This window comes from Oryzias latipes, chromosome 18 (assembly GCF_002234675.1).
Source record: "Oryzias latipes chromosome 18, ASM223467v1".
NCBI lineage: Eukaryota > Metazoa > Chordata > Actinopteri > Beloniformes > Adrianichthyidae > Oryzias > Oryzias latipes.
In genome coordinates this window covers 15,519,354-15,542,271 of record NC_019876.2, presented here as the reverse complement: position 1 = coordinate 15,542,271, position 22,918 = coordinate 15,519,354, and the positions used below count along the sequence as shown (strand labels likewise).

Here is a 22,918-nt window from a genome sequence, read left to right as displayed (position 1 = left end):
ATCTCTTTGAAATTCTTACATTTACTCTTTAAAGTGTCATGTAATAGAAAAGATTCACAGATGGTTGGCATTCCACTGAGCACATTTAGTTGCTTTTTCACACATTTTCCCTCTTTTCTTTTCTCTGGCTTATTTGTAGCTGGCGGTGTTTGTATATTATTGAAGCCTCCTGGTTTGTTCTTCACTTAGAGCTGCTTAAAGCTCCTCTGATGCCCTCTGAACACAAACGGCGGTGCAATTTTTCCAGTTCCAGTCGTCTTGGTGATGGTTTGGTTGCAGCCATCCTTTAGCTGATGTAGTTTCAGCACTACCCAGCTCTACTGATGAAGCTGGTGATAGCAATTTACAAAATCTGGTCTTTTTTTTTGCTTACTTTTAAGCTCTTGTGGCTGTTAAATGGGGAGAATTCTTGTTAGGGAAAAACTGGTGAAAGATTGGGGGGAAAAAAGCTTATTTAAAAAAAAAAAAAAAGATAAACCCATTATGAACTTTTTTGTCTGCGACTGCATGAGAACTGCGGCACAGCCTCCGCAGACCACGCTGCATGTCAGAGGGGATAAAACAGCAGACAGCTTCCTGCGCTGTCACTGACTCCTGGTATTGAACATAAATCATAGGCTGAAAACTGTCGAATGTGAACACAAATCCAGCTGATAATGAGCTGCTATTTTGGGATATTTAGAGAGTACAGCAGCTCCGTGTTGCCAGCTTCACTCATATAAAAAGGAGTCTTTAGCCGCAGAAAAGCACCTTACGGGTGACATATGACCCTGGGTAACCATCACTTTCAGGAGTAGCTCACTTATAGACACACATTTACAACTAATTTGTAAAGTGCTGGACTGACTGTTGTCCCTGAGGCAACATCTCACTGCAGCCCTGGAGTAGTGTCAATCTGTCAATCTGACCCAGGTGCTGCTCGCCAGTTACAGTAAGGCGGTTTAGTTGGACATCAGTCTTCCTGGAAAAAGTCTAGTTAGCCCCTTATTTGTCCGTCTGGTAACAACGAAGCCCTGCAAATGTCCAGACAGGAATCACACACATGAATATGTGTGGGTTTCTCTGCTTTTTCCATGTGCGTGCCTTCTAGCGTTCCTCAAATAATTGCTATCACCATGGTGACCAGGTGACCCAGGCTAGCAATTAGCGTATCTCTAACAGGCTCGGGGCTTGCTGGCGTATACAGATGAACCGGTCATGAATGAGGTCCCAGAGAAAGTCCCCCCCACACACACACACAGCCAATAGCCTCTCCTACTCCTTTAATGTGAACATTCTCATCATGTCTGCGTGGAAGCACATAAACGCAGCACACCTATCAGGGGGATGACGCACGGCCGGACACACTGTGATGCCGGGCAACATGCGGAGGATAATACAAAGAGAGAGTTTGGGGGAAAAGCGGGAAAAGAAAGGCAAAGGAGCTGCTTTTATGGTTAAAAAATGCTGGTTTTAAATTAGAGAATTTCTGCATTTGTTTCCTTTTCATAGAAAAAACATAAAAAAAATTAGTTTGTACATTTGTGCCATGGACATTTTGTTTATAAAGGCTCTTTTCACGCTTTTGTCTGCTTACCAGATAGTTTGTTTTGGTGCAGGAACTCCATCTGCACTTTCTGTCCAGCACGCTGGGCCAGGAGGTAGGGGGTGGAGTAGGTTGGATCCCCAGTGGCACACATGACATTTGCTCCAGTGAAGACTAGCGCCATCGTCTGCAGTACGTCAGGTGTCACCACGGAGGCACACAAGGCCTGTTGGTTTGAAAGGCAAAGACAAATGATAAGTTCTATGAAGCAACCACAAATGTACCACCTCTTAAAGTTCCACAAAAATCTTTTGAATGGTCTCAAATAAAGAAAGAAATACAGAAGCCCTGCTATATTGTGGTTCAACTTTACCAGTATTGCTGTTTAGTAAATTATCTTCTGTGCATTTTTGCACGTTTTTTTAATTCTCCTGATTGGCTGTTGACTTTGTCAATCAATCCTCTAGCAGGCCATGTCCATAGTAAAGAGCGCATTCAGTTTACCAAATTTACACAAATATATTGTGATCAGCTCTTTGTTTTCATTCTATAAGTAAGGGTTAAAGGCCGACGAAGTGTGCATTATCACTTTTTAACGCACGCCGTGGAAGTTGGCTTTCGCGAAGTGTGTTAAAAAGTGATAATGCACACTTCGTCAGCCATTAACCCGCTTATACCATGGTCGCTTACAAAAGCAATAACTATTAACCAGTTTTTAGTCCTTAATTCTTGTTTTATTCCGATTTGGATCGCTTTTCTCACAAAAAGCGGACTATTTGTTACGTGGCACTGCACCATGTAACAAATAGTCTGCGTCACTTCGCGCCACACCACCGCTGCAGTCAAGATTCGGCAATATAAAGCGTTAAATATATGCTGATCTTTCCGATGGGTTGAATAAAGCAACCGTTCAGAGAGAAAATTCCCCTCTTACCGCTTGTTTTTATCCAAATGATGAAGCGAAAGGTTGTTTGAGTGATACAAAACATTTAAGCTAGGTGACCGGAAATTATTTTTTCACCGTGCGGTTATCCTGTGGTATATCAATTTTTAACGCACACACAGCCAACAGCCAATCAGAATCGGGTTTTCACCCGGACCATGGTATAAAGCTGGACTTATTTTTCTGTGAAGGTTTGAACTTTCAGAGTTTAAACAAGATAAAAAAGTGTGAAAATGTTCTCGTCTGTCGGACAAAAGTGTGTAGCGAGGAGTTTTACAGCTTTAAAACATTGATTGACACATATTACATTTAAATCCCGTCAAATCGTATAACTAAATCATGAAAATGTGAATCACCATTGAATAGACTCAGTTTTTTGGCAGGAATACTCAGTCCTGGTCTCCTCTTCATCTCCAACTTGTACAACAATTAATCCTTGGCCACATAAACCAAAAGAGGGGACTGACCCGTAGAAATGCTACAGGTTTTTGGAATGTCCAGGCCCGTAGAAGATCGCAGAGAGTAGCGACCACGTCTTGAAGGGAGCACAGGTGCGTCTTGTAAGTTCCCTTGCGGCTTGTACGGCCATGTCAAGGGACGTCATGAAAATGGAACGTACCATTGTTGTGGGTGTGGTAAGAGCATCTTAATGTGTTTGTAAAGCTAATGTAAGTTGCATGCACCTATGACGCAAGGAGCATGCACTTATAACTTAACACTAATGGATCTCTTGTGCATTGTGCAGGATTTGGGGAGGGGTTTGAAAAAATGACAAGCACGACATGTACCACAAACTTCACCCTTACTCACCATTGCATAGTGTATAAATGTTTGCTACAACCTATCACTCGCATCCTTCTCATGGAAAAAAATGTGCTTAAACATTTCTCTCTACAAGATCACCAAGCGGTCTAAAACTTTGAAATTTCCTGCAGGACACTTGTGTGCCCCATACAGGTTTGCCCATCTTTTTCCCCACAGACTCGTATCTAACTGTAAGGGCTGTTGTGACTATGGCCTTAGCTAGGTGCAAAGACTGCTTGGATAGCAGAGGCAACATCAGTGTGATCCTCATGGAGAGAACCATCAATCCAATAAAACACAAAGCCAAAAATAATCCATGTAATCTTAAAACAACCACTTTACACAACACTTGTGACTTTAGACTGTGAAAAGAGATCAGAACATCCTAGAAAACCCTTCAGAGGGAAGACTCTTCACACAGACAGTGATGCCACTTTTATGAATTTCTAAAGATCTAAAAAAATTTTTTTACTGTTCTGGTGTATCCAGAAAAAATTAGGTAGCAAGGAGTAGACGCTGATTTTGGGGGTCCACCATTAAAAGGGTGAAGACGGGGGTTAATTTGCACTGTAAATACAACTCCATCATTTCCATTTTTTTTATTTAACTATTCTTCATTCTATGTATGAAAAATATTTTGTGAATCTAGATTTGTTTCAATACAAAAATTGCAGTTAAAAACTGCTTCTGGATTTTGGTTTTGAAAATGTAATAGTTAGAGACCTTTTTTTTTTTTTTTTTTTAAAGGTTTTGCCGTTTTTACCCCTAAAAGAATTTAAAATATTACAGGAGGGAGGCACATCCTGCTGCCCCCCTATGTACACGCATCCCTGCTGTCCACGTTTCCTGCAATGAAAAGCTGCATGTAAGACAAAGTTAGCACAGCTGCTTATTTGTTTTAAAAAAACAAAAAAAAAAACACAAAAATCTGATCCCAAAAAAAAGGAAAAAAGATTCCTTTCTAGGCAAAAAAAGTTTAGTTTTGCTATGTTGTAGGAACACAGACCAGATTCTTCTCTCTGCAAGTTAGTGCATGAATGCCAAGGACAAACAGTCCAATAGGGAGCATTAGAAAACCACATGACGCTTTAAATGGAGTTCCTAGAGCTGATCTAGAAAGGATTTAAAGCATGATCAAAATGTAATTCTCCTTAAGGGAATCATTCAAGCTCTGATTCCTGCTGGGGGGGTATTTTACTAATAAAATCAATACAAATGGGCCATAATACATTTAATACAACATTATTTCCAAGAAGAAGGATGTGGGCACACCAAACAAAGCTTAAACAGGCACTATGTACGACTGCTAAAAATGTACCACCCATTTGTCGTGGATACATGCATATAGGCTTATGTGTTTTGTAACGGTAGTGAATGTGATTGGAATCTTTAGTAGTTCACATCCAACACATCTAGATGCCTGATTCTTCAAAATTACAGTCACTTGGCTCATCAGCTTTTTGTGTGGAACAAAATATGAAGCGGTATTTATTAAGATGGTCTCCACGTCTGTTTGTCTTTGACAAATGAAACATGGAAATGAGTTTTTGTTATGAGGTTATAAAAGGAGTGCATTGTGTTTTGTGTAATCTACTGTGCAAGCTGTTTTACTGCTTTGAAAACAAAAGGTTAGAGATAAAACAACAATTTCTACCAGTATTTAGTAGAAATGAAGAAGTATAGAAGAGAGGCCAAAAGGTGAAAGTCTGTGTTACGGCCTATAAGGCCATGCCTTACAAAGTTAAAACTTCCTGTTCTAGATTAATACAACTTTAAATATTTTAGTTTTTTTTTTTTTTTTTTATGTACTTGATAGAGGTCAGACTTGAACAAGGGAGATTTATTTTTAGGGTTATGCCAATGGACGATATCATCGTCTGACTGACATCACGATGGAGAGAAACCATCGTGATGCCATGCTGCGAATCGACACCGTAAGCCACGGTTACATGTGCAAAATATCTTGATCAGATCAATGGTCGGATTAAAATCCAACCTTGAACATGGGTCCAGAAAAATTTTTCAGATTAGAAAAAACGTCTACATGGGTCACACTTTCGGTCAGAATAAATCATTTGGGCATGCGCAGTAATGTTGAAAATACCGGAAGAGGAAATGAGTCCCACTGTAAACAAGCCGAGCTGTAACCTACATAGATATCTGGCAGCTCGGTATTATAAGAGATGATCTTCTAAACGTGCTTTTGTTATTGTTATGCTTATTATGAAGCTCCCCTTCACTCATCATTTTATTTTTAATCCGTGTGGGCAGTGCTTTTTTTGTGGAAGAACGGAGCTGGAAGAAGCCAGTGTTAGGAGAAGGCTAACACGGGCTAACATCATTTAACATTGTGTGATGAACATAAAATTACTAGGGGGGAAATGCTGCAATCTGCATCATGGTTGTACGTATATATGTGGGAATAACATCAGCCTTTATTTTGTCGGGACATGACTGGAAACACAAATCCACGTGATTGTTTGAACGGTTTCTAAGGACTGAGCTGCATTTCTGCTTTGAACAGCTCACACACCGCCCCAAAGCTGCTGTGTGAGCTCTGCCCTGACACACACTTTTACCGGAAGACCCAGTTCTCCTGAGTTTGGTAGCTCGTTCACCTAGAGCTGCAGGACGGATCACAGTCCGAAGCCTCCCACACGTAACAACGCATCCTCCCTTCCCTTGAAACATAGGGCTATAAGTCCATCTGCTCTGCTCAGAGACACGGTCGCTCGGTCCACTTGACTAATCAAGTGCAGGAACGGACTACTTCTTCTCTATTTTGTTTCTTTTTTTTTTTTGTTAAAGTCACTTCCTTCAGTTTATACTGATTATTTTTTCATCGTGGATGAGTCAGTAAAAAAGTGAAAGGGATGAGTCAAATAAAGTGAAATAACGAATAATAATTATATTCATTCATTCATTTTATCCCTTTTGGGGTCACGGGGCTGCCAGAGCCTATCCCGGCCACTTATGGGCGAAGGCAGGGGACATCCTGGACAGGTCGCCAGTCTGTCGCAGGTAATATTTATATAATAACGAAAATTTTAAAATACACCTCCAACCCCAACGATATCATCGTCCATCCCGATGTTTTAGTGTAAACATCGTCAACTGCCAATTTAAAGGGCCGTACACACCGGGACGAATATCGGCGCACATTATTCGCCAGCGTTTTTCAACATGTTTTTTGTGTTCACACCCAAGTGATTGTCGCTGACGATGAGCCGAGTGAACATGCAAATTCATTCCCTGACATTAGATGGCGCTAAATGTAACAGAAATACCCCTGTACACAAGGTGGCGCTGCTCAACTTTACGCTTCTTAAAGTCGCTTTTCACTCGGAAGAAGAGAGCAAGTATTTACACGCTTGTCAGAATCATACAAAGAAAACATGAATATTTCCAGCACCAGTAGCTCCAGCTCCATTTCCAGCGATGAAAAAATTATTGATCTGTTGAATGATGAAAGATGCCAGAAAAGACGCCGATTTTGAGTACATCCCATAGTTACGAGAAGAGAACTATCTTCTTCGCCGTTACTGAGTGTGCCCAGCAAGACAGTTTTGTGTTTGAGCGCCCCCAAGTTGTGTTTTACTGCAACTTCAGAAGCTCCAGACACGTGTGCGAAACCGCCATTCTCATTGGTCATATCGTTTTTGACGCGGTGCGTCAAACCAAAAAAACAAACCCGAGGCGTTTTTAAAAAAAAATGACGCTTTTACGCCTGGTGTTTTTCGCGTCGGTGTGCACACTCACATTGGTGCCCTTTGTTTAGTTACGAAGCGTTAAACGTCGGCGAATATCGCACGCGAAATTCGTCCCTGTATGAACAGGCCTTAAGAGTGTTTTGTTTTTGTTTTTAACTTTCTTTAAAGTAAAACACTTACATACACCATGTTTCTTGTCTCTTGTAACTAAATTCCAGATAATTCTATCACAAGCTTAAAAACTTCTGATTGGTTAATTGATTTTTTTGGTGGCACACCTGTGAAAACATATGTGCAAACATCAAACACAGAGCCCCTTTATTTGAAAGCATGGGAAAATCAGGAGAAGTCAACCAAGACATCAGGAAAAGAAAAATTGTGGACCTCCACAAATGTGGTTCATCCTCTGGTGCCATTGTCAGATGCCTGTAGGTCCCATGTTCATGTTCAGGTAGTAACATGAAAGTTTAAAAAAACCTACGAATGTTTGTATGGACAACCATTATGGTGCTTAGGAAGAAGATAGACACTGATACTGTTTTGGTGGAAATGTACCAATCTGCTATAGAATAACAAAAGGCTGTGTAAAGACGCTTACTGAAACTGGTATTTGGTCATTATTTTTGGTAAAATGATTCATGTTGCACCATGAAGTGAAAAGTTACTCTAGGAGAAGAGAGGCATTACTTTAAAACCACCAAATGGTAAATGGTAAATACTTTACCATTTGGCAAATAACCAAAGCACTTTTCTGCCTTGCTTTAGGGCCCAATGCACTTTATAGTCAAACTCCTTTTTATCCATGAACACACACATTCACACACTTAAGGTGGCTACGCTGGCTTGTAACTACCAAGAGCAATGTAGTTACAATGTAGTTAATCTGTTAAAGCACTTAAAATGGCATCACCCGACTGTAAAAATCGTGTCTACAAGAAAAAAAATGTGCAAGTTATTTTTTTTTTTAAGGCCAGTATTAAGTATCCAAAGTTTCCTGAACGGAACCAAATTGAGATTTTAGTGTACCGTTACACCCCTACTTCATACTATAGAATATTTGTGAAAAAAGAAGTAGATATACCGAAGCAACTCAAGGCCTTACACATGGATATTAAAGCTTGGACATGAATGACATATGTCTAAATTAGATCCAATGCAGCTTCAGAACAACAAAATCAAAGTATAGATGTAGCCACCAAAAAACTTTGATCTCAATCCCATAATAGCTTTGAGGGCTAGAGGCAAGAAGGCCTGCAAACCTGACCCGGTTACATCAGTTCAATATTCCAACACACTGTGGTGGAACACTGTCAGAGGGAAACTCAAAATGTTTGGCCACAGACAAACAATTTAAAGCATTTCTATAAAAGACTAAAAAACAAAGATTTGTATCATAACACTTCTAAAAATTACACAATTAACATAATTCCAACGGATTCAAGCACTTTACGAATGTAAAGTGTTGCATGCCATTGCAAAGCAGCTTTTCTCCTTTTTAAAATCTTTTGGTATCAGATTAATTGCGTAAACGATTGAAGAATTCTGGTAGTTTAAAGAAAGTCGACACAGGAGTCACAGCTTCTGTGTGAACGGGTTAAAAGTCTTAAAGCAAAATTGATTAAAATCTCAGGCAGCCTTGTGACATGCAACAGTCAGTACAGCTTACATTGCTTCAGAGGCCATGGGTGACCTGTGAGCTTCAGGAAAATGTTAAATAAAAAAGGTGAAAGAATTTCAAAAATGTCAACGCCACCAAGCTGCAGACATTAGGACCGGCTACCACTTTAAAAATATTGAATCTGAAATAAGATCTGAATTCGCTTCAATTTCCAGTTCAACACAGTTCAACTAACTACTGACTGTTTTCAACTAAGGGGAACATTTCCATTAAATGAAGGCCTGAATTCAAACCTTTTTCCCAAAAATTTATTTGATGAATTGATTTAAGATTGTTAGTAAGGGAGCCAGTTTAGCTCGTGCTGGTTTGCGGCGCCTTCTGTCCGTGAAACCAGGGTTCGACTCCGGGCTGCTCCCTGTTCCCTTCTCTATGTCTGTGCCGGTCCCAAGCCCGGTTGCTTTGAGAGGGTTGCGTCAGGAAGGGCATCCGGCGTAAAACATTGCCAAGTTTACCATGCGACTTGTTCGCTGTGGCGACCCCTGAAAAGCCGAAAGAGGAAGAAGATTTAAGATTGTTAGTAAAAATCAATTTAATTTTAATGAATTCCTTTTTTTGAGCAGACATAACAGTTTTAGATCCTTTGTAAATCCAGACTTCTGAACTTCTGCCTTAATACATCGTTTTACTTTTATAACAAAGAAGAAAAAGGGTCAAAAACTTTGTTAAAGCCATTTTACTCTGTTTTATATTTCACATCTCACAGGAATCGAGCTAAGATTAGCAGATAAAAGGGAACCAAATGAATACAGTCTGGCTGAGAGAAATATTTTCTTTCTCTATCTATTGCTTTTTATCTGTTCAGTCAATTGATGTGACATTGTGCTCGATGACCCGTGACAAAGCAGATCAACAGAGGAGTCGAGTGGCAAATAGCGTAATTTCAACGAACATCTTCTCCTTTCATCAGGCTCGGGTCGAGTCAGTAGGCTGCATTGATCCACCGCAAACAAGCAATATCCGTCTGAAAACGAGCCACACCGAGGCTGTGCATATAGACACACAAACAAAGCACCTGTCAATAAAACCTGCCAGCCCACATATAGGTCTAGCTTTGAGATAAAGATGCTTCTAGTATGTGTGTTCCACGGCCAGAGATTCATCTACTCCTTATCTGTGTGAGGCGTCTGCCAAGACTGATCTATCTTTATCAGAAGGGGGACAACAGAAAATTAATTCTACCTTCATCTCCGCAGCTCACACACATGCCGGGGTCAGATTATGGCAAAACAGTCCCATGCAGCCTGGCCTTATTCTGTACAGTCTCTGGAAATGACCTTCTGTGTCACGGCAATTACTGTAGCCACAAGAGACGGTGTGTATATGTGTGTGTGTGGAGGGGAGAGTGTGCAATGATATAAGGAGCTCCTCTGACACCCCCTCTCTAGGTCATGTGGTCTGCAGAGACTCTGTAGAGGTCAATAGGATAGGAGCTCCTAATGGGGGACTTGGGACTGAGAAACACAACGGGATAGAGATGCTATAAAATGGAGGGAGAATAAATGTATCAATATGCGTAGGGATAAGGTTTTTACCTTTTTTAACAAGTCACCCGCAAGTGACGTAGGTTTAATAACTTAAAATTACACTTTAAAGCTTTTTTTTTGTATTTGCATGAGGCATTCCATACCCCTTGAGCCTCTGACAAACTCTCCAAAAAAATGCCACGATTTATTTTAGTAAAGCCATGAGTGTCAATAAGAAATTTGCCTTTATTACAGTGTTTGTTCCTCACAGAAGTCCCAGAGGACAAAGTTTTATATAGCACCAAGGTATTTCATACTCATACTTATGGTAAGTAAATGTGACACAGAACTGGAACATCTTGTCTAGTGAGATTACAGTCAGTGTCCTTGTTTGCATTAAAATAAGGTTTTTTATATACATTTTGATTTATTTATTTTAGGATGAGTGTTTTTATTATATCATGTTGCACTCTGGGACACTATGATCCCCATCGAATTTGAAGAGCCCATTCTACAAAGGCGTACGAGACAGTGGGAAAGCAAACAACCACCCACTTCCACTGGTTCCTTACCTTCTTCCATCAGTCTACTTTTCTCCTGATACACTTCTCTGAATTGACCCTTTTAGCCAGCCACACTCCCAGAAACACCCACCGGAATAGCAAATTCACACGTCTCAAGTGGAGCAGCGCACATGTTAACACACATATACCCTTCCCCTAAATACACACACGCATGAAAGGCGCAATAAAAACTAACCCAAGCGTTTCTGCTGTGGAACCTAATCCACTTTTCCACTTAGCTTGCCGGTGTACTTCCCCCTCCCTCACCTATTACCTTTACATTTTTATTTCCCTCCATCTACGCCGGAAAACAATGCAAGGGGGGTTGATCCGCGTGAGTGCTGAGGAAGGTGGACACTTCTTCCGCGCTTTGCGGTTTTAAATCCTTTATAAAAGGACGCCAGCAAAAGCGAGACCCCTTTTTTCTCAGTAGCATTAACCCTAAGCCGTGAGGCCTCTGCGCCAACGTGCTTATACTTGAGATCGATATGGCTTTCTTTTTGGCATCTTCCGGCTTAGAGGCAGATTTACTGATGGTCGCAAGGTCAGGAAATTATGGCCTTTTTCAGGTTCGGTTGACTTGGGAGAAACCCGTGGGCCAGTTTTCTTAAAGGCACAGATGATGCTGTCGAAAGGGACACTTGATCCTCATTCAGTCACTACATAAAACGCACGTCAGCCTTCTGGTCACGCAAACAGAAAAAAAATTTGAACGTATTTTAAAAGTTTGCAAAAAAACTAACTAAAGCTGTCTCGATTACTTTTTAGACTGGTATCAGATGAGTATATACCACAACAGGTCAAACATTAAAAACCTGTCAAAATGGAACATTTAAACCATAAAGAGACCTGACAGAATAATCTCCAAATGGGTTGTCATTCATGTTTTTTTCAACCTAACTGGAATTTTAACTTGATTATTTTTTTTATTTAGTCTAAAGCTCAAGGTAAAAGGGTCTACACTCTAAACTCATTTGGTAGGACTTACAGTTCACCCAAAGGTCACAGGCAGAGCACATTTCTACAGTTCTATGTGAAAATTCAGTAAGCACTCTTTAACTATCAAATGTATAGAAATTGCAAAGTTTTAGGAGGAGCAGCTCGGCCTCCATGTCAATCTTTATTACTGTAGAATGTAAGATGATGCTAGAGGTCATGTTTATATGCTTTAACTTTTTCATCTTCATCTGTTTACACATTTAATGTCACACCATCTGATACTGAGCAGAGACAAGCAGCCTTGCGCTGATATGCAACACCTTCCAGTGTTAACGGAATCAACATAAACCAGCTAATTCTGTCACATAGAAAGCGGATTATACAACACTTTACATTAGAAAAGCCGATATGCAAAGCTATTTACCTCAGCGTCAAAATCAGCTAATTCCCGTTGATAGCATAAACCAGGGCTGGCCAACCCTGGTCCTCAAGAGCCACAATCCTGCCTGGTTTCTGGGGATTGGCTGATCCAAGTCATTCCACATCCTGATTGACTGAACACACCTGGTTTATGTAGTTAGCATCAAGCAGTCCAGGGAGAACTGGAAATCAGGCAGGGTTGGGGCTGTCGAGGACCAGGGTTGGCCAGCCCTTGGCATAAACGGTCAAAGAGTAACAGTAAGTCAAAGAGTGTGTTATTTAGGTGTCGCCATAAAGGCTTAAACTTCAGTCAGATATAACTGGAGAGTTTTAGACACCCAAAAAATGAAAAAGTGGCCCCTGTTACGTGAATCTAAACCAATGCTTTTCAGGTTCCAGCTTTCCTGCAACAACCATGAAGATTGAATTTGATGGAATAGATGAAGCTAAGAGACCAAGGTAGTATCATACTGAATATCCAACATGCAAAGCATTTGAAGAGTCATCTGGATCTGGAATGTCTTCATCACATCTACTTTGCTGACAAAATTCACTGAGATCCATAAAAGTGTAAAAATACAATCAGTCTATTTCTTGACCAGTTTAAAGGTCAGTTTGAAAAAAAAATGTGTATACCTGATTGAGCTGTACCACATATTCAAAGCCCTCAAGGAGCCTCCTGTACTTTCTCTCCTTGTACTTCCTCCGGATGAAGGTGGCCCGCTGCTCGGTGGAAGCGCCAATGTGGAGTTCCTCTTCCAAAGGTAGGTTAGCGGCCCAGAAACTGTTAGCCTTCTTGTTTCCCACTTCCAGAAAAAACTATGGTATGAACAACAAAAAAAAGCACAACTGAGACCAAAATTTGACACAAACTCATTTTTTTTTCTGCTACAAGAAGAAAATGAAGAGCAAAAATTACCTCCACAAGTTCATTGCTCCAGATACTGCTGTCCAACTTTAAGCTGCGCACCTTGGAAATGCTCGGACCAAGGAAGCGATGCTGTCCTGGCATCATTAACACACAGTTGACAGTATGAGTGTGGTTGGCAAAGCTGGTTGAATTCTAATGAACCTTTTTGGTTTATGAAACTTTTTCTGGAGGCAATCTAAATTCAAAAATGATTGGCTGTTAGGCTATGCTTTAGTTCACATGAAAGAACAAAATTAACATGTGCATAAATGAATAGCTATCTCATCAGTCTACACACGCACACACCAAAAGTCGGTGATGGAATAAACAATAAACAGCCAGCTACAAGATGGAGAAACAGAGCATGACTGCTAGCTCGTTCTCTCACTCACAACAGACATATTTAGTCCCCTCAGCCCTCGTAATTGGAAATGAAAGCAGTGAACGAGGGCAATTAATTGCTAATGAATCATGAGTAATTCATTGTGTTTGTTGGTTGGCCTGTTTATTTGGGTGCATGAGAAGCTTGTGGGGTTGCTTATGGCCAAAGACGGAGCAGACATGCATAAAACATAAGACAGAAACACACTATGTGTGAATGTGGATTATTGTCCTACGAGTCACAGCGAATAATTTCAGATTTAGATTTGGCGTGATCTCATTACTGTCTTCTATTCAGAAGTAGAACAGCTGTGAATGAGACCAAGGAGCTAAGAGATGTGACCGGCCTGCTTGACACAGTTCTGGAGAATGACAGACCCAAAGAAGCATCAACGGAGGGAAAAAAAGCAGTTTAACAGAGTAATGCTTATGCGGTTCACAGATTTTTGGAGCTTTTTGTGTGACTGTTAGAAAAAAGGGAATAACTAAAATTAAAATACAACACCTTCACAAAATGCGGTAAGGGATATGGGCGTTTTGACAAATGAAACACCAATGGACTTTAATCTCCAAATGTACAGGTCACTGCTGCAGTTATTGTCAGTCTTTCTTTTTGTCTATTTCTTGCTCTCTCTGACCTCATAAAGTAGAGCCAGATGGTCACCATTACAGAGCTGGGTACCGCTGAAGGTTTTTTTTTGCTGTTGCTTTTTAGAGGGATAGTTTTTCCCCACAATCCCCAATAATGCATGTTCAGCAAAGAAAATTACTCATTAAATATCAGCAAGTCATCTATATTCACCATTTTTAAAATGCCTTATGTACCAGTTGGTGATTACTGGCATTGTTTGTTTCCATATTTTGACTCCATTTCTTTTAGTCTTTTGTCTTTTTGTCACATCTTGAGATAAGTTTATAGTTGGCAACTGACGTTTTGTAAAAACTTAAATTGAATTGAAAAACACTTTGAAGTATGTAAATTACATGTTGGCAAAAATGTATTGTGCTGTAAGAGCATAAAGAAGGAACACTTAGACCATAACCCTTTAACACCTAAGCTTTAGCTACAGTGTTGACATTCTTACAACTACCGTAACTCTTTAACCATTTACGCTAATCAACATAAATCAGCTCATTCTGTTGCGGTGAAAAGCTGCTTTTAGGCCATTTTGCAACACTTTAATAAATAAATAATATCTTGCGTAGCCAAGTTGCTTTTGTCCGCGTCAGAAATATCTGATTCACCTTGATCACATAAACGGTCAAAGAGTCTTTGTTTTTTACCGGTGACCTCTCTGGTGACAAAAGACAACATTTGTATTTATTCTATAGAAGTTTACTGAACCCAAATTACTTTAAAAAATTATCTATTTAGTATTTTTTTAAAATAAGCAAGTAACAGTAAAATCCATTTATAAAAGGTCTCAAAAAAATATTCGATTCCCAAAAAATTCCCTTACTGAATAGTTTTTAGAAAAAAGAATGTTAGAGCAACTACAAATAATTTTTAGATCGCCATTTAAAAAATGTGGATTTTTTAATTTCTTTTTCAAAAAGTTTAGCATTTAATTCTAAAGGGGTTTCTGAAATTATACTTTTTTGTTGTCCAAGAAATAATTTGATTGAGCCCAATTGCTACACCATAGTACATCCACCATGAAATGCACTCCATACTAGATCCAAATAAAGTAACCTCAAAAAGTTTGTAAAAAATGTTTGCAGGGATACAACATGAATGTCCTGACTAATCCAGAATGTTTTAATTTAACCAAACTTACTATTTATAAAACAGATTCCTTAAAATTGAGCTCACAAAAAGCGAAAATCTCAGCCCAGAGTTCATAGTAATTTTGGTGGACTATACCTGTGTGCAAAACTTCGAGTCTTATCAAACAGACATGAATGGTGGATACCTTAGAGATTTTTTGTCCAGCTTGACGAATGAAGACCACACAGCTAGATTTTGCTACTGAGATGAAGTGAAAGCATTTCACAGGTAGGTACATGCTGCAGTGCCACAGCCGTGCTCCATCCACCGAGCCATACAACACCACAGGACCATTTCCACTTGTGTAGGGGTAATGAAGCCGAAAGAGTGTGCATGTGCCACAGGGCACACAGCACCATTTCCCCATATAAATAGCCTGTTATAAATGCTTTAATCTTTTCTGTGGAACCAAAACAACAGACAAAACCGTTCCCCCATCCAGGCAGCTTTCACCAAAGAAAAAGGAAGAAAAAAAATGGCTCAACCCACCAAGGATTTTACCTCCAATTAAAAACTTTCCCAGTGACTCCAGTGACAGTTCATGGAGCCCTTTCCCAACCCTCTGCACTAGTGTGGCATTTTCTGCTCACTTGATGATGAATCAGAGCAAGACAATGAGCACCGCATTTTAGCGTTACCTTAGCAACTGCTTCCAGAAGACATCAACCAGTTGCCTGCCTGTTTAAAAGTTTATTGCAATTAGATGTGTGAGGGGCAGCCTTAAGCCTTTCAGGTAGTGTGGCATTTCCTTTCTGGAAGTAGTGTTGGAAGAAGTGTTGCACACTAGGGAAACAGTAAAGGGGGAAATGTGGACTGTTGAGTTTGTTTATCTTATGTAAAGAAAGAAAAAAATGATATTAATTTTGAGGACAAACTAACAAACTAAATTATTGTTATGGGAAGCAACGTCAAAATGCAAAGACTACAATTAACTTGTGTTGAATGTTCCACATTTGTTATATTTTTATTTTATGGTGTTTTAACAAAAAAAACAATACTTTTCCTTGTTTCTATCATTTTAAATTACCCACACTTCAAGCATGTTACAAGACCAATGTTAGATTTTCGAGGGTGAACAGCTGATCGATAGCTGGGCCGACGCTGATAGTCATTGGTATTCTAAATGGACCGCTGCCTAATTTCAGGAGAGCAGGACAGCTTCCTCGCTGCAAATATTCACCTCCTTGCTCCCAGCCGTGTCGAAATAATGTAATATTAAACACCTCTGTAAATGGAATCATTTAAGGGTGTTTGAAAGAAGATGGTGGATTTTTGATGCGTACCAATTACAGGGGTGAGGTGAAGAATTGCATAATATATGACTCAGAGAAAGCAGAAGGTGAAAGTGGGAGAGCAGCAGAAAGAAAATAAAGAAAAAAGAAGCATCAACCACCTCTAATCACGTTTAGTGGGTCAATAACCAGTTGGAGATCCCCCAAGTTTTTTCTGCATGTGGCCTAATCTTTGTAGTCATTTCATCTGAGCGAGCCAGCATTCCCAAAGAGATTAGAGAGGCTGCAGGCTGGACACAAACTCCCATGAGTGCCTTATCACCTGATATCTTATTCAGAAAAGGAGCTTTGGTCTCAGGGTATACACTATCAGAGAAAAAGTACAGATATCAGAAGTTTGATATTTTGAGTGTTATACTGTATGTATATATACAGTATATATACTTTTTTTACTTTTTCTTTTTTTATCCTTTAGTATTTTCCTTGTGTATATTCTCCTTGATCCAGGTTGTGTCCAACTCAGTAGTAGGTAAAAATGTTCAATCATAACTGTCCAGTACACTCAATGTTTTACAAATTTCTAGTGTTTTCTTTTCCTTCTTGATCTCCTTTGACAACACCCAGATAACAGTTTTTCTTGCATCTAGAATATAAGAAATTGTTTTACTAAAATAAAATTAACTCACTCACTAGATATTTTATCGCTTTTACATTCTTGCAATATCGTAACTCCTTGAATGTTTACGCAATTAACATAAATCCAGAATGCGGCTTTTTGCAATACTTTACTTATTTTATGCAATACACTAGTAATGTGTTGCATATCGGCCACTTATCTCTGTGTCAGAGTCGGCTGACTAAATGTTGATCGTTTAAACTGGGCATGTTCAAAGTCAATAAATGAGGATAGGTGTCCAGATTTACACTAGCTCACACATTTCTTTCCCATAAAATCAATGAAATGCGGCCCCCAGTATTTTCTAAAAACTGTGTGAACAATTTCTTTATTGTGGTTGGCAGAATAATATTTTCAGTCATTGTAAACCTGTGGCAACACTTCAAAGACACTTTCTTACTCATTTCTAAAATGTCTACTGTAATAAAAAAAGAGAGTTGACAGTGAAGGCCACTGCTTCCAGGACAGGTGGAAATTAGCCTAATTTTTTAGAGAAATATGAAGAGACTGTGGCTGTTTTCAAAGAGTTCCATTTCAAGAGGGACTACCAAACAAGACCGAACTGGGAATGATCAAAATGAAATATTGACAAACTGACAGTAATTTTGGCATAAAAACGTATTTAGATGTTTTTTTTTCTATGTTAAGAAGTGAAAAGTATGTCATTGAAATAAAATGTTTGTTAAATAGTTTATTTACATTTAATGTTATTGAAATGGTTTAAAGAATTACCGGCTGAATGGTTGGTCCTAAAATATGTTCACCTCACCAAATCTGGCCCTCTTTCAAAAAGAGGAGATGTCGCCAGCGAGTCATGGCAATAGATTGATGAAACAGACACTTGGGTTTTTGTTTTTTCAAACCGTTAAAAACCTGAACTATGAAAAATCCAGTAGGGTGTGTTTGCATCAAAACAGACCAGACCAAACCAGTTCCTTTTGGTACAATAAAAGCAAATCCCAAAGTCAGAAATTTCCCAAAGTATACATGAAGGATAAAAAACCCAAATGCTGAAAATAAGCAGTCATAAAAACAAGAAAACTATCTGCAATTTGCAATTTTTGATCTGTGTCTTCGTTTTAGTGGTATAATTATGACGTCCCTCTCAGGAGATAAAGGCCAGTTACCAAGCAGAGACCTTACCTGCAGTTTTAATATTTATGAAATAATAACAATCTGCTCACTTTTATTTGCACAAAAGGCTGCGTAGGTTGATGTTTGCTGGAGTGCATTGTTTATTTTAAGTCTATTTTGCTCAGTACTTTGAGTTTTTATGTGCATGTTTGTCTCCTGAGACCTTGGAGAATGCAGGAGCATATGGAAGACAGTTTTTATCCACAATAAATAAGTAAATACAGACCTTAGAAGTGAATATGGACAGAAAAATTAATCTGATGAAGGTTTTTTTGTTTTGTTAATCTTTCTTATCTGTCATAGTAAAATAGAGTAAATTACCAAGTCAAAAGAAATAAAAAACATTTGACTTATTGAAAGATAAGGGTGCCTCTTACCTGCACATTTCTTGCAGATGACCACACCCAGGTTGGTTGACGCCCACTCCGGCTGTGGCGCCCGACAGTCGGCGCAGCTCCTGTTGGCCTCGTTGAACCAGATCTTCTCCGCCACTTCATAGTCGGACAGCGTCTCCACAATCGATTCCTGGATCGCTTCAACCCATTCCGCCTTCTCCTGTTCTGACTCCGCTGTGAAGCTGCAACATTTTTTTTTACCCCCCACACATACCTCACAGTTATTGATTTGATTTGAGAGAGCAATTAAATAGCATGGTAGCGCTTGCTAGGGTGACAAGGGCGTGGAGTATTTGGAGTAGTTTTGGGGAGGGAGTTGCTAAATGCGTGAATGTCTATGTGTGATTGCAATAGATTTGGTGAAATTGATCGAGGGGAATGAAAGGGGGCAAGTAAATCAATCTGTCTCAGCATGCGACTCCACAATCTATGAAGCTCAAATGGAGGATATTTTTTCAGGATATTGTTTCAGCATTAGACCCAGAAAAGTTGAGAAATGACGATGGGAAAAGTGAACAAACTCATTTAGATCTTCGATATTAATTTAAAAATCATCTTTAACAAGTGTTCCTTTGGGTGGAACAAACACTTTAACACTTAAAAAAATCTAAATACAAAAAAATAAAGAACAGAAAAGCTTTCGCATCCTGAAATGGGTTGAATAACAAACAGAACCACTAAAGGTAGCAGTAATTTAAAGAGGATTTTAAAGATGGAAAGGTGCGGTCCCATTTAAAAAGAAATCCCCAAAATTAGGACAGGAGTTATCAGACGTCTTTGATTAAGTGGTTCAAGTACATAGAAAGATCCTTTTTTTGTGGTTTCTGGGATGGTTTGTATCTTCACACAGGTACCAATGGATCAATTTGGGATTTCTGGATCATTTGAAGGCTATTACTTTTACTTTGACTATAACTTGGTCCACGTGCATCTTAGAAAAGAGGAGCATCTTTAAATATTGACATTTACATTGTATAAAATAAAAAGAACCCAAAAGTTTCTACCTTACTGTCATGATTTGAAACTGTTGTCTTGTTTTGGTCCTTGTTCTGTCTTGTTTCTGTTTCCTGTTTTATTTTGAAAGTCTCCTGTCTTGTCTGTTTTCTCACCACCGTGACACTTACTACATTTTAAGACCAAAAGGTGACATCATTGTTTTGTGGAAGCATATTAGTCACATTCTTAAGGAGAACGTTTTTTTATTACCTTTCAAGTTGGAACTGGTCCGACTGACAAAAAATCTTTTCCAAACTGTTAAATCTGACTGCATTAGCTTGAGACCATTGTGGAGTGGATGTTAAACAATTCTCCACATGCTTTAGCCAAAATATTTGCTAAAATTGTGCTTGATTTTGTGTAAGAATGACCTTGAATGTTCCCAATGAATAACCCACAACACAACTCTGGCTTTTACAGATACGATCCAACCTGCTGTAAAAAAAGAAAAAAAACAAAACAAAAAAAAAAAGCTGCATCTAACATTTGGCTTCCTATGGATTCATGATGGAATAGAGAATACTTTAACACAAAATGTATATTTCTGAATATGACTAATTAACAAGAAGGTCATTATAGCTTTGGATCTTAGTTAAAAAAAATGTTTTCAATAACAAAAAGCAGAAAGAGGAAGCTCTCTTCTATTAAATCATCATTTTGTAAATCAACCAATCTCCTGCAGATTTATATGCCAGCAAGCAGAGGACATACAGACAAACAGAACACCACCAAAGATGAACAGATGTACGAAGCTGAGGAAAAACAAAGATATAAAACACCCCAGCTTGGCTGACGTTATCACTCAACAGGAAGAAATAGGACCCTGGTCTCTATAGCAACCTGGCAACCACTGTAAAGTAGCATAGATGATATACGTGTTGAGAGGGTACTGGGGGGTGGGTTGAAAGTTAGGGGCTTTTGCCTGAAGCAAAGGATGTGCAACAGGCCAGTTTTGCTCCAGCGAACCAAACAGGAATCGAAAGGCTTGATTGGGTTCAGCTGTTTCGAACCCCCAACTCTCCACCCAGGCAAGCTCCGAGCACAAGACTGCTCACATTATCTGTTGAGCTACAATATGGAATAGACAGAGGAGCAAAGGGAGCCAAGAGGAATCGAAGTGATTAAGAGGTTCAGATGCGTAGCTCAAGCTCATCTTACATATGTCACAAAATAAAACCTACAGTATGTATTCATATTTTAATTAACATTGGGCAGATGGCCATGATACTGTGCGAAATGAGCAGGCATAGGATAAAAATGTAGGGATCATTTGCCATAACTTGTCATGGATCTTGTCCCTCATGTCAGGAGCGTTTTACAAACGGCACAGCACCGCAGTGCAGGTCACAGCAGTGTGGCAAGAATTCTGATGTACAGTACATTTTTTACACTCCAGAGTTCAAATATTTGAACTTTAGTAAAGATTTTGCATTGTGTTGACCAATCAAGGACTCAGCTTTGCCCTGTTTTGTGAAAATCTGATCGTTCTCCTCCTGAACATTATGATAGTTTTCATTATTTTTATCGAGAAACAAATAAAGATTCTTTAATTTTATTCTTATTTTTATTTTTTCCCTCCTCTGACTAATGCGGAACAGAAAGTCGCCAAACTGGGTCAAAGAGTGATGAAAGTACCGCAGAAAGCAGTCGTCATTCAGACGGACCTCCTGTACTTGGAAAGCCTCTGAATGATCTCATGAACCGAGATATGGAGGCGTGCTTACCGATTCTCTGGTAGAGCTCTTCAAAAAAAATAAACTTGATCTCTCAACATCAACCATGTCTATTATGCATTGACTGTATCTGAGACATGCAGATTTACAGTCAATGCTTCCATGTAGCGATGACGCTGAAAACTTTTGAAAGTAGCTCCTCCCATAAATGGTGGAAGCGTCAAATTTACAAACATTTATGGACATACGTTGAGCCGCAAATTTGCTACGCATCAAAACGAAGGCGGAGGATGCAATTTTGACACATTACTTGCATTTGGTGTGAATATGGCATAGTAGAAAAACTACAGCTACCTGTAAAGAAAAGGATATGTAGACAAAATGAAAATTATTAGCTTGAGTTTTTGACTTTTTGTTGAGCTTTTAACAAACTTTAGATAAAATTCCAAATAATTGGCTGTTGGAAGGACATTATCTGCTTTAAAAAAAAAAAAGTACGCTATAACATTATTAAACAAAAAACTAGTCATATTAAAATTGTTTTGATCTTCACTATGACCTTCAGCAGGGAAAGCATACATGGATTTTTTTCTGTAAGCATGCATTCTGTTCAAGAAGTTGTCTTTTTTGTTTTGAAGTTAAATGTCTTTGCTCCCTGCGTCCTTTCACCAAGCCTCATTGTCATTCTCTAGACTCAAAGGTCTGCTATTGTATCCACTATAACAGCTTGAACAGTCTGTCCATTTAACAGCAGCAAAACAATGGAAAAGACAAATTGAGACTCCACAGCTTAAAGTGATTAGTTGAGTTTCAGAATAATCCCCACCTTAAGCAGGTTGGAAAACGCTCCCTGGGCTTCCAATCAATTTGATTCACAGGTGCACTCACATTCACAATAGAAAACATTTTAAACAAGGGCTTTTCCAGAACTTTTCTGAACACTTTGATGCTGTTATATGTATCCATTCATACCCCTGTACATATGTTTATTTACTTGTGTGTGCATAAACAGCACGTGTGTTAACAAAGCAGCCAAAAAGATGGGATCATTAAGGGGACTGGCACAAACGCATCGATCGAACCCACAACAGACAGCCGGAGGGACGAGGAGTGGAAAGAAGAAGAAGAAGAAAAAAAAAATCTTTACACGCGGCAAAAAAGTGAGGGCCAAAAAGGAGACGGAGTGAGCAAGCAAACAAACAAGCTGTGCTTTTCTTTTCAGGCAGCTGTCATGCTTGTATTCTAAATGGGGCATTACAGCACAAACAAGCAGCACGCTCATTGATTGCAAGTCCTTCGGGACAGAAGTCACCTGAAAAGCTTTATGCTCGGCAGAGGCAAAGATACCTGCACGAAGCTCCCAGTTGAGAAGTAATAAAAATAAACCTGATCGATAATTAGGGACTTTTTTGTAGGCGACCCTGTTCAAATGCAACGTGCAAAACATCAATCGATGAACTGCTGGGTACGGTGACTCAGAAGCTGCTTTGACAGGAGTGCTAATCAATTAAGGAAAGGCAAACTTTAAAAGAAGGTTCTTTTTAGGCTCATTAGAGCAAAGCCTGACAAAATTTCGTACTACTTTGCCATTTTACACGTCTCAAAGATCATTTGTGGAGTATTGCACTTGGAAGAATTGATTCTGCTCATCTGAACTGAAAGAATAATCAAATTGTTGTCCTAGTGTGTCTCCACTGTGGCCCTTCAA

The 22,918-nt window shown here is 39.3% G+C and overlaps 1 protein-coding gene across 1 annotated transcript in view; it reads right to left on the bottom strand.

Annotated features, from left to right (window-relative positions):
- arap2 (ArfGAP with RhoGAP domain, ankyrin repeat and PH domain 2) overlaps positions 1-22,918 on the bottom strand; it is a 179,769-nt gene that overhangs the window by 92,987 nt on the left and 63,864 nt on the right. Inside the window, exons 11-14 of the mRNA XM_023966122.1 lie at positions 18,524-18,723; positions 12,965-13,050; positions 12,682-12,864; positions 1,577-1,751 (exon numbers count right to left, since the gene is read on the bottom strand). Of these exons, the coding sequence (XP_023821890.1) occupies positions 1,577-1,751; positions 12,682-12,864; positions 12,965-13,050; positions 18,524-18,723 (644 nt within the window). The remainder of the gene's footprint in view (positions 1-1,576; positions 1,752-12,681; positions 12,865-12,964; positions 13,051-18,523; positions 18,724-22,918) is intronic.